The sequence below is a fragment of the Rousettus aegyptiacus genome, unplaced genomic scaffold (assembly GCF_014176215.1).
Source record: "Rousettus aegyptiacus isolate mRouAeg1 unplaced genomic scaffold, mRouAeg1.p scaffold_m13_p_17, whole genome shotgun sequence".
NCBI classification, from domain to species: domain Eukaryota; kingdom Metazoa; phylum Chordata; class Mammalia; order Chiroptera; family Pteropodidae; genus Rousettus; species Rousettus aegyptiacus.
Genome location: NW_023416292.1, coordinates 31,767,385 through 31,784,810, shown reverse-complemented (window position 1 = coordinate 31,784,810; position 17,426 = coordinate 31,767,385). Strand labels below are relative to the sequence as shown.

The following is a 17,426-nucleotide window of genomic DNA, read 5'->3' as shown; positions in this document are numbered from 1 at the left end:
AAGGCTTATAGAACAATTGTAGTTAATTTTATAAAAATAAATAAATGAGATATTTTATATGCAAAAACGTAAAAAAAACAAACAAACCCAAAAAACAAAAACAACCCCCCCCCACACACACACACAAAAGGTTTTCTTACTTTGGACCCAAAGCGACACCTGTAGTATGGCTATCAGCACCTCGTTTCTGGAGCGGAGGCGGCTCCCTCAGATCCGCACCCCCTCCCCCCTCTCTGATCAGGGCCCCTCACTGCTGAAATCCAGGTCTCCACCTGAAATCAAGACTTATTCCAGACTTGTCTGTATCCATTACTGATACCTTTTGTCGTTTTGATTCCTTCTGCCTTCGAGTTTAATGACATTTAATCATATTATTTAATAATGTTTAACAATGTTTCTTGTCCCTTTCTTCACAGTTCCTCCTGCAACCACCGTGGGCTATGCCCTGTGTCTGACTTTCCCAGTACGCTGGCATGTTTTCCTTTTCTGTCCTGTGACTCCTCTCTCATTCCACAGCTGCCAGAAGACTCTCTTTGAAACGCAGTGCAGACCTTACCCTCCCCCAAACGCTAAATTATCCTTCTACTCCTCACCAAAGTAACTAACCCTAATATTTAAAGCCCTCTATACTCGTCCTCCCTCCATCCCCAACATTTGTAACCTTACCTCCCACCGTGCCCCGACCCTTTAAGCGGCAGCAAGAGCTCCCTGGCCAGCCTGGCCTGTGGACAGGCCTCGTACGCTCTTGCCCACAAGCCCCTCTACTGATTGTAGTCCCATGTGACCACAAAATGAAACCCTGCCTTGGGCCCCCCGGATGCATGGGTGTGCGCACCCACTTCGCTCAGGGCGAAGCCGGGAGAGGCTAACTCCTTGGAAACGAATTACAGCTACGTTCTAGGCTTCATTTCTCCAAGTGGCTGAGAGAAGTTCCGTGGGCCAGGCTTTGGGCTCGCTCAGCCTTCGCGCTCGGCTTCCTGAGGTTGGAGGGCGGAGGGCAGAACCCTGTGAGGGGCGGGCGGGGCAGGGGTGGCAGGGGTGGCAGGGCACTCTCCTGCCTGGACCACAGTGCCCCCACCCCTAGAGCCTGGCAGAGTCCCGGGGTCCCAGGCTTCTCCCTGTCCCCTCCTTCGTCCTTCGGCCTCCTACAGGGGCCCAGGGGCTCTGTGCCCGCAGCCCCTGGGGCGGCCGGGGCAGCCCTCGCTGGAGCTTAGGGAAGCCGACCTCACTCACCCACGTAGAAATACTCTGGCGATTTGTCTTCTGATGAGAAATCCTTCATGGTGCCTCCGAACCGAAACCATAGTCCGAAAGCAATGACAGCCGAGCCCGCCAGCTGAAAGGGAAAACAGGCCGCTGAGCAACCAACGGAAGGGGCGCGCACGCTCCCGGGGCGCAGGCTGGGGGCCGGGGCGCCGCGGTCTGGAGGGCACCGCAGGTTTCACGGGGGAGGTGAAATGCCGTGCTCGGGGGACCCCCATGGCCCTGACGGGACGTTAGGACCGGAGTCTCCCGGTGCCTCTTCCCGGTCCGCCGGGCCGCCCTGGGTTACGCGGCGTGCACGGCGCGGAGCGGCCTGGGAGGCCCCTCGGAGAGAACCTTCCAGCAACGACCCCTCTGGAAGGCATCTGTGCCCTGCCTCGCTGTCCCTTGCCTCCTGACCAATAAGACCACAGTGAGAGGGGACTATGTTTCAGCCACCAGGTCACCAAGGGCAAGATGAGCTCCAAGGCCTGGGGGAAACCTGCTTTTCTGAATTGAAAGAAAACACCAGGGCGCAGCGAGAAAGCAGTTTCGGAGGCGCCGGGAGCCCTACCTGGCCCAGGCCTCGCGGTCAGTGCACTGCCCGGGGATGGTTTTGCAGGCCCGGAGGGAGCTTGGCTGTTTTTTCTTTTCTTTTTTTCCTTTCGGTTGCTATTTTGAGTTTCCATGGAAAGTGAAGAAGGAAAAAATAATTTTCTGAAAAAGCACGGTCTGTGTGCCGTGAGGCTCATGGAGAGGCTGAGTAGCTGGCACAGGCAGCGGCCGGGCAGGCTGGCAGCTGGTAGAGTCATCGGCTGCTTCCTCTCGGCCACTCTGAGGGCTTTTGTGAGGCTCTGCACCGAAGCCGAGGCCTTTTCTGCCATTGCGGGACTGTCACCACCGGCTCCAGCCGCAGCACCCTCTCTCCACAAACACTCATCACTCCAGGCACAAGGCAAAAGGAAGCAGAGATGCAGAAATAGCCCCCGGTTCGGCCAACCACCCCGTTAGTGTTGGGCTGCCCTGGCCTATCACCAGGTGAAAAATTTAGGGGCTGCGCCTGCCCCCAACAGGAAGACAAAAGGAGATATATAGTCCGGGAGGAAGAGGTTTAATAAAGAAAAATAACGTCTAAGCCGGGTCAGGCCGAGCCTTCGTACTCAGGATTCTTCTATCTGTGGGGCTATTTGTCAAGACCTGAGGCCACCCTGTGGGGCTATCTGGCTGGATTTCTATGAAGACTTTATCCTTCATCGGCATCCATACCTTCAAGGCCGGTTCCCTCGGTTGCTGGCTCCTACAGAAGAGCCACAAGACTTCAGCAAGGAGGCTTTGGAGGGGCAGAGTTCTACCAGCTGGACTCTCCGATGTGGAATAACTAAAAGTTTCCAGTACTTAGAGGAAAGCACTAATTGGGTAATGTGAGGGACAGCTAAAGGAACTGGGCCCGACTAGCTTTAAAAGATTTTTGCATTTTGAAAAAGGGTAGCCTGGCATGGAAAAACGTTGAGAGAAGTCATGCGGAAACACTAACGGTATTTATCTTTGAAGGCGGGATTTTGCAGGTGACTCTTTTCTTTTCACTATGTTTTCTAAGTTTTCTGCATTGAGCATACGTTATTCTTCTGAGCTTAAAAACACTTTTAAAAAGTATGATATAGTAGTTTGTTCAGAAAAAGTGCGGCGAGTTCTCTTGCACCATGCTTTAGTTTGGGAGGAAACCAGCTTCAAGGTCATTGCTGATGACCTCGGGTACAGGGAAGAACACGATGCCTTTGTGAAAGCAGCATCCTAGGAGCACCCAAAGGTGCCAGGGGTAGATGCGCCCAGCAGAGCCTCACAGACAACCCTGCCCACTCACCTCAGCGGTGACTTGATGGAAAGACAGTTTCCAAATACAAAGCAAAGTCTATTGACAGAGGCATCAGGCCAAGGCCTGCAGCCACCGAGCAGACTGTGGAGGAGGTGACTGGTCCCAGGGACACCCTACCACACGGCCACATTTTTGGCATCTCCATACACAAACTCTAATTTATAGCTGTCTGGGATCATCCTCCCAGACGGAATACATTCGTCCACTGCTGGCACAGATGTGTTTGATGCAGAATGGAAAATTAAAAGAGCGGTTGCAATTTAAAGCCACGGGGCAATGAGAAAAAAATCTGCACTTGCTCACCCACGCCACCCCCCTCAACCCAAACCACACGGGTTTCCTCCTGAGTCAGGGAAACTGTGGCTTAGCTGAATGTCATCACTGCGTGGAGGGAATCCTCCCTGCTACAGCTGCTCCCCGTGTCAGGGCTGCTGGGGGTGAGGACCGGGCCAGGCCTGAGGCTGCTCTGTGACGAGAGTGATCGCTGCTTTGCAAAGTGGCATCAGCAGAGAACACGCAGCCCTTTGGTCCTTCTTAACTTGCCATTCTCATAAGGCTCTTGACTTGCTCTGAGTTCACTGGGCTTCGGCTGATCCGCCGCACACTGGTGATCGCTTGGGAAAAAATGCACAGCAGTTCTGGGATGAAGTGAGCAAGTCCAGTGCCGTTGAGTCCCATTGCTCTGTGCAACCCATACCCAGGAAGAGACGGGTCACTGCACGACCTGAAGGAAGCCATTTAACCCTTCTCAACTGAAAGCCCGCACCCTGTGCTCACGGTCACCTTTTAATCTCGGCCACTCTTGCATTCAGACGCAACACTGCACCTGAGCCAATGTCAGAAACAGGGAACGAGAGGCTGCTGCTTTCGTGTCTCTTTCCTTCTCTGGCCTCTGCCCTCATCTCCTTTCGCTTCCTCCCTGACTTTCGGAGAGTCACCGGTGGTCCAGGTCAGGTACTGTGCTAGGCATCAGAGAAACAACGATGAAAAAAGACATGACTCCTGTCTAACGTGGAAGATAATCCCATAAACTAATAAATGCAACATCGTGCAGGAAGTGTGCTCAATGAAAGAGCGTCACGCTGCCCAGGGATCAGAGCAAAGTGTGACAAGCAGAGTTCAACACAAGCATTCCATCTTGATTTACATCTTGACAGATGAGTAAGAAGTCACTGAGCAGGGGAAGAGCCAGGCAGAGGGAACAGCGTGGGTCAGGCTTTGCTTTCTTCCCTGGAACAGTGTACTGGGGGGAGGTCAGAGTCTGGAGCTTGAGTTGGGGCAGACGGCTCACGACTTCTATTTAGCTTGCTACCTAATGTCTTAGAAGGCCTGTGGCAGGGCCTCGAGGGGAGGGGAGAAGGGAGCTACTCATTCGATGAGTGCTGCCTGCTGTGAGTCATAGTGAGGAGCCAAAGACAAAGCCCCAGTGGCTGAAGGCCAGAGGGGGATGCTAGGGAGTGATGTGGTGAGTAGGAAGGACCACGAAGGGGCTGCTCTACTGATGGAAGAACTTAGCTGAGGGCTGCCCTGCTTCCGGGACTAGTACCCATCCCTATGCCTTTGGGATAATTATCACCAGAAAGGTTGTTTTCCTAATAATGGACTTTATCATACAACAGTATGAACTGGGCTCTGATGTTTAACACCTACAGCACCTGGTCTTCCTAGGTGGTCTCCCATCCCAGTACTAACCAGGCCCGACACCGCTTAGCTTCTGAGATCAGACGAGATCGGGCACGTTCAGGGTTAATCATTTAATGAATATTCACTGAGCATCTAACGTGAGCCAGGAACCAAGGATTCATAGATGCAGGCGACTCCGTCTCAGGGGCTCTTGGAGAAGCCGACTCCCACTGGGTGGTCTAGGAAGGACACCAGCCCTGCAGGTAAGAATTCAGCCACAGACCTGGCCCACTGGAGCATGCCAGATATCATCATCGTTGGCATCTCCATTTCTTTTCTGAGTCCCGATTGTGCGTTAGGCACTCAGCGCGACGAAACAGGATTTCGAGGGCCAAAGTGGGCGCACTATTTAACAAGAGGAAAGAAGTAACATAGAAAAAAAAAAAAGGATGAAAGACAGCGGTGAAAGGAACAGTCAACGACATATATCCATATCATTAAACAGGGGATCACCAGCTATAATTATATTACGCATTTTCATGGGCGAGTTACTTCAGTAGCTAACTATATCACAGAGAGTTCATAGGACACGAAGTTGCAAATTGTAAGCATATGTGTTTAGAGAAGACAGTTTGTGTTCTAAAACTAAAGTAGCAGAAGAGGATTACAGACCTGATTACAGAGCACTGAGAGCAAAGTAGACCGACAGAAAGTTTCTTTAAGAAGTGGCTATCTGCCAGAAACAAGTCATTTAGCAGGAAACAGAACTTGCTAATGGACTTCAATTTTATTTTACTGAACTTATGTCCATTTTCCTGGGATTGCTGATGAAACGTTCTATCTTGAGGACATACTTTTTTCACTTAAAAAAAAAGCTTCATAAATCACAAACATGGTTCTTAAGGATGGCACTAATTGGAGGAAGAGCAGTGCTGAGATGCAAAAATGCAAAGATTACTCCCCAGACGTGGGTCGTCCAGGCTGCCCAGCTTCCCCCCACCCTACCCCACCCCACCCCACCCCACCACGCTCCCAAAGAAGGCCAGCACCCTGGTCACAAAGAGCAAACACAGGCTACTCTGTGTTACTGTATCTGGCACTAAGCCCTGCAGAAAGCTTTTTTCTTTTGGGTAGAAAGCATCACTTGGGGAAGTTCTCGGGCAATACATGTGCTTTTACCTAGATGGGAGACACGATTGTCCCCAGACACTCTAGCCACACAGTTTCAGTTCCTTCTTCCACGTGGAGGCCCCTGCTCTGGCTTGGAAAGCTCTCCTCCCCTCCCGCCTAACTCATGCCCACTCACAGGTCTCAGCTCTGACGTCACTTCCTCTGGGATGACTATCCTGGCTTACCTATGTACCTTGCCTCATGTCACCTATGACCGTTTCTATTAAATATTTCTGTAATTACTTTTAAATTAAGACCTGAGCTTTGTGAAGGCAGGAACAGGGTCTGTGTTGTTGTGTCCTGAGCAGCTACCCCCATGTCTTACAGAGCAAGTTTCCAACAAATGAGCGAGTGACAGGGCATCACATAGGTACCACTGAGGCTGTGCTGTGGACTGAACTGCAATGCTCCCCCACCCCTCGACAATTCATATGCTGAAGCCCTATGATTAGGTTCAAACGAGGTCATGAGGGTGAGGCCCTCAACATAGGATTAGTGCCTTATAAGGAAAAACACCAGAGAGATGATTCCACCCCCTCTAATCCCCCCCCCATCTCTTTTCTCTCTCTCTCTCTCTCCCCTCCTGCACCATGTGGGGACACAGAGAGAAGGCAGCCATCTGAAAGCCAGGAAGAGAGTGCTCACCAGGAACCGAATTGGGCCACACCTTGACCTTGGACTTCCTAGCCTCCAGAACTATGAGAAATAAATTCCTGTACTTTAAGCTGCCCAGTCTATGAGATTTTGTTATGGTCACCTGCCCTGACTAAGAGGGTGATTTTGAATGACCTTCCTCACAGCCCTCCAAGGGAATACCTGGCAAAGTACTAATTCAAATTTATTTGCATGTGGGAAACACTTTGTAGACACCTCAGAAAGCACTGTGTGAAGACACTGTTGACTATACTCAGCAAAACACTTTTTCACAGAAAAAAACAAAAACAAAAAAACAAAGCTAGAACATGTAGTATCAGTTCTGTATTTTCCTAAGCCTGAAGGGACATATGCTATGCATCACGCATGGACACGAAGAAAAAACTTATACGCACGTTTTATGGGCAGGAGTGTATGAACACTGAATGCGATTGTAGACACACACACACACACACACACGGCGCTCACATGAAAGAATGAACAAAATCAATTCTGTATTCTTGCTTCTCCAGGGCGAATACCATGTGTACACATGACCCAACTCATTTGCAATTCTATTCTTTGGGACGAAGTCACACAGAGTTGGAAATGACACTTCAAGCCTACAGTTTTCATTAAAAGCTTTTAAGCTAATACTTGCTCCTGGTGGCAATTCTCATCCCCGATGGAATCAAGTAATGAGCACTCGCAGTTCTTGATGTGATTACAAACCACATTATGATACCATGAGGGTAATGGAGGCGCATCCTTTTAGCAGGCAAAAGTCAGAAGCCTATTTGCTCTGGATGATGACACTAATTTTCTCGAAGAGGAAAGCCAACTCCCAACATTTTCATCCTAGCATAGTGAAAGCAAGGCAAGGATTCAGATGGCACTGTCTCAAAATCAAGGATTTTGTCAAGAAATACAAGAGCCAAAAGCCAAATGACATCCATACGACTGCCTCTGAGGAACCTTGCTGTCTCAACCTCAGAACCAGGTGAGGTGGATTCGGGGGCTGGACCCTGGTGGCGTCCGATGAGATAGCTGTTACTTCGCAAATATTAGATACAAGGGTTTCTGACTTCTCCTATTATTTTTCCTCAAAATGATTTCTTAAGAACAAGCTCATGCTTAGACATTCCTAAAAGTCTTCCTTCAGATGAGAATATATTTTAAAATCAATCAGGGCTTAATTCTCTGCATTGATGGGAGGGTTCTGCCCTCCAAACCATGACAGAATTGGGAATGTTTTATTCATCTCGGAAAGAACACTGGGCTGGCTGTGTATCTGTGCCAAACATACGTTCTTCTTTTAGGTTGTTATAAACTTGTGCGGATTGACTGACATTGCTGGAGGCAGCACAGAGGTGCTGGGGATAGGGATAACAAGATCAGGGAAAAGAAACGAACTCAATGAAAAGCTTGCGGTGAACGATCGAGCAGATAACTTCAATATAAATAGCGCAAAGTGTGTTGCATTTTTTTCTGTGGTTATACATGATGCCTTTTCTCTAAAGAAATATAGGGAATCTGAGGAGGGGAGGAGAGATCAGCAAGAATTAGGAAAAAGATGGTGGCTGTAGTTTTCTTTAAATGACACAATTGTCACAGACTACTGGCTAATGATTCCAGTGAGCAGATGGCTTCAAGCGAAGATCAAATATACAGAGAACTAAAATCCAATCCACCAAGTTACGGAAGTGCCTTACACCCAGTGCCTGCCTTATCTCACCTAAGGGGTGAGCTCCAGGAGGACAAAATGGGCTTTTCTATGTCCTGGGCGCTTTCCCCTTGCAGCATTCAGCAGGCTCCTACCCCAGGCTCACCCTCTGAATAAACACTTACCTGAGGGCTATATCGACTACTGTGACATCTCATCTATACTGAGCTTTATATCAACAAAGACAGGACATTAAACAATATTTATTTTACAGCCTAATATTTGTCAAGGTAGTTGGAGAGAACTGCTCTTGAGCGGAGAATCAGGATTCTTAAACCTCAGTCAATAACAACGATCTTTACTCAGTTTTAGTTGTTACAAAGAGACAATGAGAGAAAACAATATGTCCGGTGGAACTCAGGTTACATTGAAACAAGCCAAACACTTTGTATCTTAAAAAGTTAGGTTGGATGAATCCATAGAAATCATGAAAGTCTAGCTTGGTGTTCTAGAGAGATTTTTCTTAACAGCAGTTTTACCAGAAGCTGTTTGTGGTCACGAAGGCAGGGAGTTCCGGGCCACAGGGGACTGGACAGAGCCGTGCGTGCACGGGAAGGACGAAGGCCTGCCCGGCTGAGTGGCAGCGGCTCCCAAGGCCTCCGTCGCTGCTCCCTTGTGTGTGTGTGGGGGGGGGGGGGGCAGGGGGAGGTTGGCCAGCTCTGCCTAATTCCCTTGCTTATGAGCTGACTCCCCATCACCGTTATGATGGGGGAGACGGGGCTTGGCACCCACTTTGGACCACGTGCCAACTGCTCTTCTGGAAAAGCTGACCTCTTCTGAGTGTTCAGACTGAGTAAAGATGCCCTTAGAGAGGATAACAACAATCACGTGCACCTGTACAGCGCTGTAGCTGATAACAACGGGGGCTCCCGCATCTCGAGTTTGAATCAGGCTCTGCTACTCACCAGCCTGTGATCTCGGGCAAGTCACTTTATCTCTTTAACCCCCAGCTTCCTCGGCCGCAAAGCGGAAGCAGTAATAGTGCCTCCATAAGAGACTAAATGAGTTACGTTACACGCTCGGGACGGCGAGTGCCTGGCGCTTTGTGTGGTGGTGGCAGACTCACTAATGCCACATTCCAACTGGAACCCAACCCTGCTCAAGAGAGGAAGCAGCGCCATGAACCGGGCCCCCACCGCCCTCTTCTGCCCGCCACGGTTTCCGCCCCGCACTCTATCCACCACAGCCTGAGTTTCCCAGCCTTCTATGCTAACCTGCCGGTGTTAGTTGTTAGTTGTTAGTTTTTATGAGACCCGTTCAGAGAAATACAGGAAATGATGACTTATGAGAGATATAACTATATTAAGGCTAGAGCTGTCCCATAGAACTTTCTCCAGTGATAGCATTGTAAGTGTTCTCCAGCTGCGCCATCCAGAACTGTAGCCACTAGCCGCGGTGGCGACTGAACACTTGAAACGTGGCTAGAGCGACTCAGGAGCTGAGTTTTATGTTTGTTTTGATATTAACTTTTTTTTGAATAGCCACAAGCGGTTATCAGCACAGCCACCACCCCGGGGAGTGCGGGCCTGGAATTCCCGTGTTGACGAAGCTTCCACCTTCTCTCCCTGCCCACCTGCAGCCTTGGATTGAGTAAACGCAGACCTCGGGGCCACAAACAGAAGCCCAGCTCCACCACTGTCTAGCTCTGCATCCCGGGGCACGTCTCAGAAACACTCTGCACCCGTTTTGTCGTTTGTAGACTGGGGGTCGTTGTGAGGATTAAAGGAGTTAACATACAACAGGCACTAAGGTAAGCGGCTGGCACACGGCGCGTATTTATAAAACGCTAACCATTCTTCACGTTTTTGCTACTAAAATTAAGTTTAGACGCTGTCTCTTGAGACACGACCTTTCTCAATTCCCATCTAGCTTTTCCTCTGCCTTAAACCGACTGTCAGTGTTCTCAGCCTCGGTCCTGCTTCTCCCGCGTGCTGGAGAGCTTCACGCAGCTCTGTGCACCTGCATTTGTGCAATGCGTCAAGGACGGCACCCAACACTGGATATGACCTCCCTGGGCAGAGACTGCACATTTTCCCAGCCGGGGGCTTTTCTCATACCTCATATTCCCACACCCTGATAAGTTAACACAGTGAGAAGAACACAGGGTTTAAAATCAGAAGATCTGGGTTTGAATTCCACCTTAATTCCTCCCTCGCCCTTTGTTCTTAGACATGCCACCTACTGTGCTGAACTTTCAGCTTCCACGTCTGTAAAATGGGGACAGTTATATTATTTTGTGGGATCGTTGTGATTCACGACCTAATGGGGTAACGCATATGAAAGCGTCCTGTAAACTAAAACATCATAGGAATGTTAGTTAGCACCATTATTTTTGTTCCCACTTACATCCAAAGAGGATGAGAAGGTGGGGGCACAGTAAGCCCTGCTCGTCGGGGGAGGTGCCCCCGGCCACCTGACCTCCTCCTGAGAGGCCTCTTCAGTTCCTTCACCTTAATTCCTTAGCAATTGTGACATGAGTTGTCTCAGGGGCCGGTATAGCATCACTTCCTAGGGAGAACGGCCCTGTTGTAACATTAACTGTCAGTCTGAGGTGGGGGATGGAGACCGAAGATACTGCATGGGTTATATTCTAGAATTACACAGTGAAATGCAGTGGACAACCGACAGGAGGCCACCCGGTAATTCTGGAAAGTACCAATAATGGTACAGTAATTGTAGAGTGGTGACGGGAATACAGAGACCTGCCACAGGGAAGCCAGGCGAACAGGCCACGGGGAGGGCACTGCCTGCCCCGCTTGGAACAGAGCCACCAGTAGGTCTTTAACCTCCTCAGGCCACAGCTACACTAGCGGTTCTCAAAGTGTGTTCCTTGGACCAGCAGCGTCAGCATCAGCTGGGGGCTTGTAAGAAATGCAGACCTACAGAATCAGAATATATATCTGAACAAGATCCCTAAGCAATTTCCACGTACATTGAAGGTTGAGCGGCGCTGATCACCCCCTGGCTTCCCCGTGGCACAGAGGCAGGGCAGGGGACGCGTAAGCGGTTCCCGCGCTGGGGTCCACGCCCACAGCCCTGTCATCTGGAGCCATGCCAGTTCCCGCGGACCGTCTTCCAGGTGCCGAGGGGTGGAGCCGGGAGGCTCCCAACGCAGCGCACGCCCTGCCCTCAAGGAGCAAAGGTGTTAGAGAGCGAAAGGCGCGAGTGCCTCAAATCAAGGACCGCATCTTCATCATTTTTGAACGCCCAGCATTTGGCAAGGCACCCAGCACATCGTAGGTGGTCAGCCCGTGTGTGCTGAGTGGCTAACTGCTGAGAAGGAATCTTCCGGCTCCACGCCCTTGACTCTTGCCACTTTGCTTGGTCGGCTGGACCTAGGGCACCTGTTTCCCTTTATGAACCTCTTGGATTCTGGATTCGACGTTCCCACCCGTATTTCTAGTGTTTAAACATGATGACTGCAAATGCCCTAAGTTAATGAGTATTTACTATGCACATATACCACACTTACAACTTTACATAGATTTGCTCATTTTACCTGCACAAAGACCATAGATTGATGTTGGTACTTGATTATGTCCATTTTATGGATGAGAAAACTGAAGCTCAAAGAGGTTAAAGGCCTTGCTAACCAAGCTCCCCAATTAGTCCAGCCAGGAACCACCCCAGGCGATGGGCTGGGAGTGTCCACTTTCCCGGCTCTGAACTCCTGCACAAGAATTGCCACGCTGCCTGTACCTGTCCCAGGTCTACCAGATGCCTGGAACCAGAGCTCTAGCCTCTGCAGACTGGCACCTAGCCAAGGGTCCTTGCCCCTCCCAGCAACACCAGGACCCCCTCATCCACATTAGGAGGGGCTAGCCAATGCTGCTCCCTTCCCACCGTGACAGAAATCAGCAATGAAGACCATCCTACAAGGCTGAGGAAATTCCTACCTTCTTTCTGGGGTGGTCTCACTTTTGGGTGGATGCCAGAAAATACTTTCTTGAGGTACTTTTTTCAACCAGTCTTTCTGACAGGTGGTGGGTCTGAAGTTATTGTGCGAACTAAGTTTGGGAATGAGGAGGAGGCAGCTTCTGCAAGCCCCAGGAGAGTCGAACATCTTTCACTCCCAAGCTCACGTGGCATCGTCTTTCCTAAAAGCACTTGTCAGGCATCACAGGGTGAAACCCCACAGCTGCGTTAATCATGGCGAGAAGGAAAAGAGAGCAACTTCAGTCAAGCCATATATGGCATCTGACTCTCAACAATGCGCAGTCCTGCTTCCTGTTGGTGGGGAGCCCTGAGCAGCGCGCACGCAGCACAATGATAGGAAAACGCCAAGCATACAACAATGAACCAAGGAATAAACAGCGCCCAGGTTTTTCTTTAAACCAACATATGCGGCTTGGTGGATTGTGGTGGTTTATTTATATTGCTATGCAACAGGGGGGGGGGGAATAAAGGTGATTTCAGTGAAAGGCATGGGGATGTGCCATGCTATCAAATTGTCATGTCCGAATTTAGACCTGGCAGATGTTGGAAAGGGTTTTGTGTTCGACATCAACCATGATAATAGAGATGAATTTAGTGGGGTTCATGACTAGGCTTTACTCTTGTTCTTTTTTTTTTTTTTTTTTTATTCAGTGGTGAACAGAGCCAGCGGCCAGGGGCCAGGGAGTGCTGCGCAGGCCAGGCCGGGTCTAGCTGAATGTTTACCAAATCAGGAGCACGGCCTAAGGAAACTTAAACCGAGCTGCCAGAAGGAGGTTGCCAGTCGATTTGTCAAATTGCAGATCACAAAACGTACCCCACCCTGGCCTCTGTGCCTGCCTTCTGAGGAGTTCTTGAAAGGAAAGGAAGTGTTGTCACAGAGGGGGACCTTATATCTCAGAAGGGCAGGCCGGCGAGCATCTAAGCGTGTGTGTAAATATTATACTTGAAGTCAAGGTAAAGCCTATCCTTTCAGGAAAACTGTCCGTCACCCTCTGCTCCTTACCCAAACTTCCTACAAACCCTTTCAATCAGGAAAAAACAACTTCAGAAACCAGGGTGGGGCTTTTCTGGAATCAGGTTACCGTGAAGGTGGATAACTAGATCATCTATCATCCTAAACAATCACTTTCCCCTAAACCAGTAGGTACCTGTTTCAGTTTGCCCCTTTCCCTTTGGTTGTGCAGGTAGAGATGTGGGAAAGCTGCCTGTGACTGCGGCTGTTCCAAGACCCTTGCCCCTCCCCTGCCCCCCATTGAATTAGGAGAGAAGAAGGCCTCATATTCCCCTCCTGGGCTCAGTCTGTGCAAGCACAGAACAAATGAATAGGTCAGGAGCTGGAAGAGAGAGGCTTGGTCCTCCAGTTAAAGTCGAGGATTCATTATCTGTGCCAATTGGGAAGGCCATTTGTACCACGCTCTCTCACCTGCAGACTTGTTTATTTATTCTGCAGGTATTTATTGAGTGCTTCCTACATGCTGGGCACTTTTCTGGACACTGGAGATGCAGCCGTGAGCAAAAGAGAAAGAAATCCCTGCTCTCGGTGATCTAAGTGGGAAAAATCCACAAATACAAATTGAGAGGATAATGTGTAGTGATTCTGAATGAAAGACAAGTGGCAAGTCACTTGGTAAACATATACACTGTTGCCCAACATTAAGGGACAGGGGAAGAGAGCTAACTTTTACTGAATGCTTGGCTCGTGGGAAGGTGAGCTCAGATGCTTTCCGTATTTCCTTTTAATCTCATCAATGAGTCTATTCCCCCAATTGTACAGATGAGTAAACAAAGGCCTGGAAGTCAGGATAACATGCTCAAGCACACCCTGCTTGGGATCCCTGCCCTTAAGCCCCGTCCCTTTGTCAGATGGTGGCCCTACACGTGCTTGCTCTGTTCCTCTGTTGGTGGACGGTGCCACCCCTCACTTTTGTCCACCTCCATACCACCAGTCCTTCAGTTCATATTACACATCCCTTCTTCAGGAGAACCATCCTGACCGACCCCTCACGCCTGCTGTGAACCTTTCACTAATCTCTTCCATTAGATCATATAAATGAAAGGTCATGTCTAACCCCAGTGGCTAACACATCACAGGCCCACAAACATCGCTTTGTTCTTACTTCCCTCCCTTACTGTTTATTGCCCAAAGTATGAAAGTTGCCACTTGATTTTATATGGTCCTTTTTGTTTCTCCTTGTTCTATATGCATTGGTCTTATTTCCTCAACTAGATTATCAGCTTAGGGATCAGCATTTATATCTATCAATTCTATATATATTTATTTATTTTTACACGTGTATAAATTATCTTTATAATGCTTGTTTAATAATTGTTGAATAGAGCGGTTCTCAAACTTGAGCACACATGAGAATTATCTGGAGGGCTTGTTAAAATAGTTTGCTGGCTACTTCCCCCAGAGTTTCTGCTTTGGCAGGCCTGGAATGGGGCTGAGAATGTATACTTCTGACAAGTTCCCAGGAGATGCTGAAGCTGCTGACCCAGGAACCACACTTGGACAACCAAGGTTAGGAGTGTAATGTGCGTAGGATGAGTTTGAGTCCCACCTCTGCCCCTAGTGGTATGGCCTTGGGCGAGTTAACCTATCTGAGCCTCTGTTTCCTCATCTGTAAAAATGGGGATAATAATAGTATGCACATCAGGATTGTCGTGCGGATTAAGTGTGATGATGAATGCAATCTGCTTAGCGCTATCCCCGACACACTGAAAACATTATAAATGCTTCCTCTTATCTCTGGACAGGCCAGCACAACATCAGGCACCAAACAGGCACTGAACCCAGCCCAAGAATTCTTCCTCAGGCTGATAGGCAACTCCTTCTGAATTTGTAAGCAGCGAGGGTGACGAGTGTCACCGAGGCATGACATTTTTAACGAACAGCTCTTGAAATTAAGCCAGACTATTCAAAAGCACAGTATAAAAGGCCTTTCAAAATACCCCTCCCTGTAGTATGCTGGATGGAAATGCTCTGGTGTACAAAAGCCATGCGTAGTTTTAAAATTCAGGGGCTGTCTTGGGGTTACCTCCTTCACACCTTCCTCTGCGGAAGGACGCTGAGGATGGTGACTTGGCCTCTGAGAGCTTGAGTTGCTGGAGTCACCTAGGTATCTGGGCTAATGGATTGGCAGACACAAGCAGAGCCCATCATTCAATAATTAATTAGCTGCAGTCGTGGGCAGACAACCACCCCAGAGCAATTAGGACAACCACTGCCCTCCTCCATCCCAGTTGTTTCAAAGCTCCCAGGCCCTCATCTGTAAAAATGAGAACTTCTTCACCCAAAGTAAGATTCCTATTTTCCTCCAGGGTCTATCTGAGCAGTTATACCAGCCGACATTCTCTTGAGGAAGACCAAGAAGGGATGTGTAGACAAGACAATTTTGAGGCCTTGCCCCACAGTCCTTTAGGGCTCGAGATATCTAGGGATCTAGTGATGGTCTAGACCCAATCTTGAAGCAATAATATAGGAGAAAAGGGTCACGGCCCTATCTCTCTGTGGACCACCAATCCCGAGAGTGTGCTCATTAAACGCAAAGTTGAATGAGATCATCCCTGGGAGCATTAGTATGTAGCGGAGGCTGTGGGTTGGGGGTTGGGAGAGACGCTGATGCCCCTCCCTTCCGCAGGTCCCCTTCACAGAAGGGCACCACCACCTCCTCTCCTCCGGCGGGACCCCTCCCTAATCCTCAGAAAAAGGACGACCCTTTCCCGTCACCCCACACCATTTTCTCTCCTACCCCCAATTTCTTACTCTAAACCATCACAGGCCGGTGGTGAGTGCACACACCGGGACGGGGCACCACCCCGCAGCCCCGCGCGGGTTCCTGTCCCAGCGCGCTGGCCGGGCCCGGGCTCTAGCGGGAAAGGGGTGTGTGCACGGGCGGCTGGAGCGGAGCCGACCCCTCAGGAGGTGAGGAGAGGCTGGTGTCCCCACACCTCGAGTCACCAGCTGCCAGATGAAAACCGAGGCAGAGATGTTCCTCAGAGGGAAGAGCCCACGTCGTTTCCCCCCTTCTCACCATCTCTCTTTGCTCAATCTCTCTCTCTTTCGGTTCTCTCCCTCTCCATCCCTCCCCTCCCTCTTTGTCTGCCTTTTTCTCACCTCCGGCATTTGGAACACCCTGCCTTCTCCCGGAGCCCGGCTCGGACGCCGCAGCGGTCAGCTCCCCGGGGACCCGGGTCCCGCCACCCCGCCCGGCCCCTCCCCTGCCCGGCCCTCTTGGCTCCGGGTCTCACCCAGAAGAGCAGGTTGAAGCCGAGAAGCAGGTACTTGATGCACCGCAGGCCCCCGCGGAAGCGCCCCATGCTGCGGCCCCGGCGGCGGGATCCCGAGTCCCCAGGCCCGCGACCAAGCGCGGGGAGCAGCGGGAGCCGGCCGGGAGGGGGCGGAGCGCGAGGGGCCCGGGGCGGGGCCTGCGGGGCGGGGCGGGGCCTGCGGGGGGCGGGGCGGGAGCCGGGCGGGCGCCCAGAGAGGGTCCAGAGGACCCCCCGGCGGCCAGGCTGGCGAGGGGTGCGGCGCCGTCGGGGTGCAGATCCCGCGGCCAGAAGGGGCACGTCCTCGCTCTTCCCTGGAACGAGTAGCTGCCTCCTTCCCTCCCGATGCAGGGCGACGCGCCCTGCAAGCGCCCAGGTCCGGATGGTTATCCGAGCATCTACGAGGAAGGAGAGTCCCCTGGGCACCCGAGACCCACTTAATTAGCTCGTTTGCAGAGACTCCTTTGAGGCCTGCAGTGATGGATGAGGATAAGGACACGGCCCTGGTGGCTATGGAAACCTAGGAAGGTAGATTCCGGTAGAAGGGAGAAGTAGGACCAGAGGCCGCCCTGAAGCCGGCAGGACCCGTTGCGGAGCGCCTGGCTAGGGGCTGTGGTTCCCTGGCGCCGGATGAGCACACAGGCCGCAGAGGCCCCTTCCAGGGGGCCTTCCTTGGCCCCTCCCGCGCTCCTCCGAGGACTCTTACCTTAATAGGCAAGAACTAGGAGAAGGCGCGGGATGCTGCTGTCCTGCCCGGATGGCTGCTCCCTACCCTGCTAGGCCTGGGCCAGCAGAGGGGGCGTCGGACTCCCCGGGTCTCACTGGATTCGACCCATGGGAGGGCTTGGATCCAAACCCCAGGGGATTAACTGTGATGTGGAGATGGGAGAAAGCGGGTGGGTTTTGTTTTGCTTTGTTTTGTTAAGTTAGGCTGCTGGCAAGGAAATCAGCTTCCCA

At 50.9% G+C, this 17,426-nt stretch overlaps 1 protein-coding gene across 4 annotated transcripts in view; it reads right to left on the bottom strand.

The window, feature by feature from the left end:
• Window positions 1–16,584, bottom strand: part of TSPAN2 (tetraspanin 2) — a 36,073-nt gene extending 19,489 nt beyond the window's left edge. The window contains exons 1-3 of one of the 4 annotated variants that reach the window (XM_036235059.1): window positions 16,452–16,520; window positions 3,899–4,077; window positions 1,234–1,336 (exon numbers count right to left, since the gene is read on the bottom strand). In XM_036235059.1, coding sequence (XP_036090952.1) covers window positions 1,234–1,282 — 49 coding nt within the window. In that variant the 5' untranslated portion in view covers window positions 1,283–1,336; window positions 3,899–4,077; window positions 16,452–16,520. Of the gene's footprint in view, window positions 1–1,233; window positions 1,337–3,898; window positions 4,830–16,317; window positions 16,376–16,451 lie in introns of those variants that run through there. The other 3 variants (XM_016124401.2, XM_016124402.2, XM_036235058.1) reach the window with 3 other exon arrangements.
• Between the last annotated feature and the right edge of the window lie 842 nt (window positions 16,585–17,426).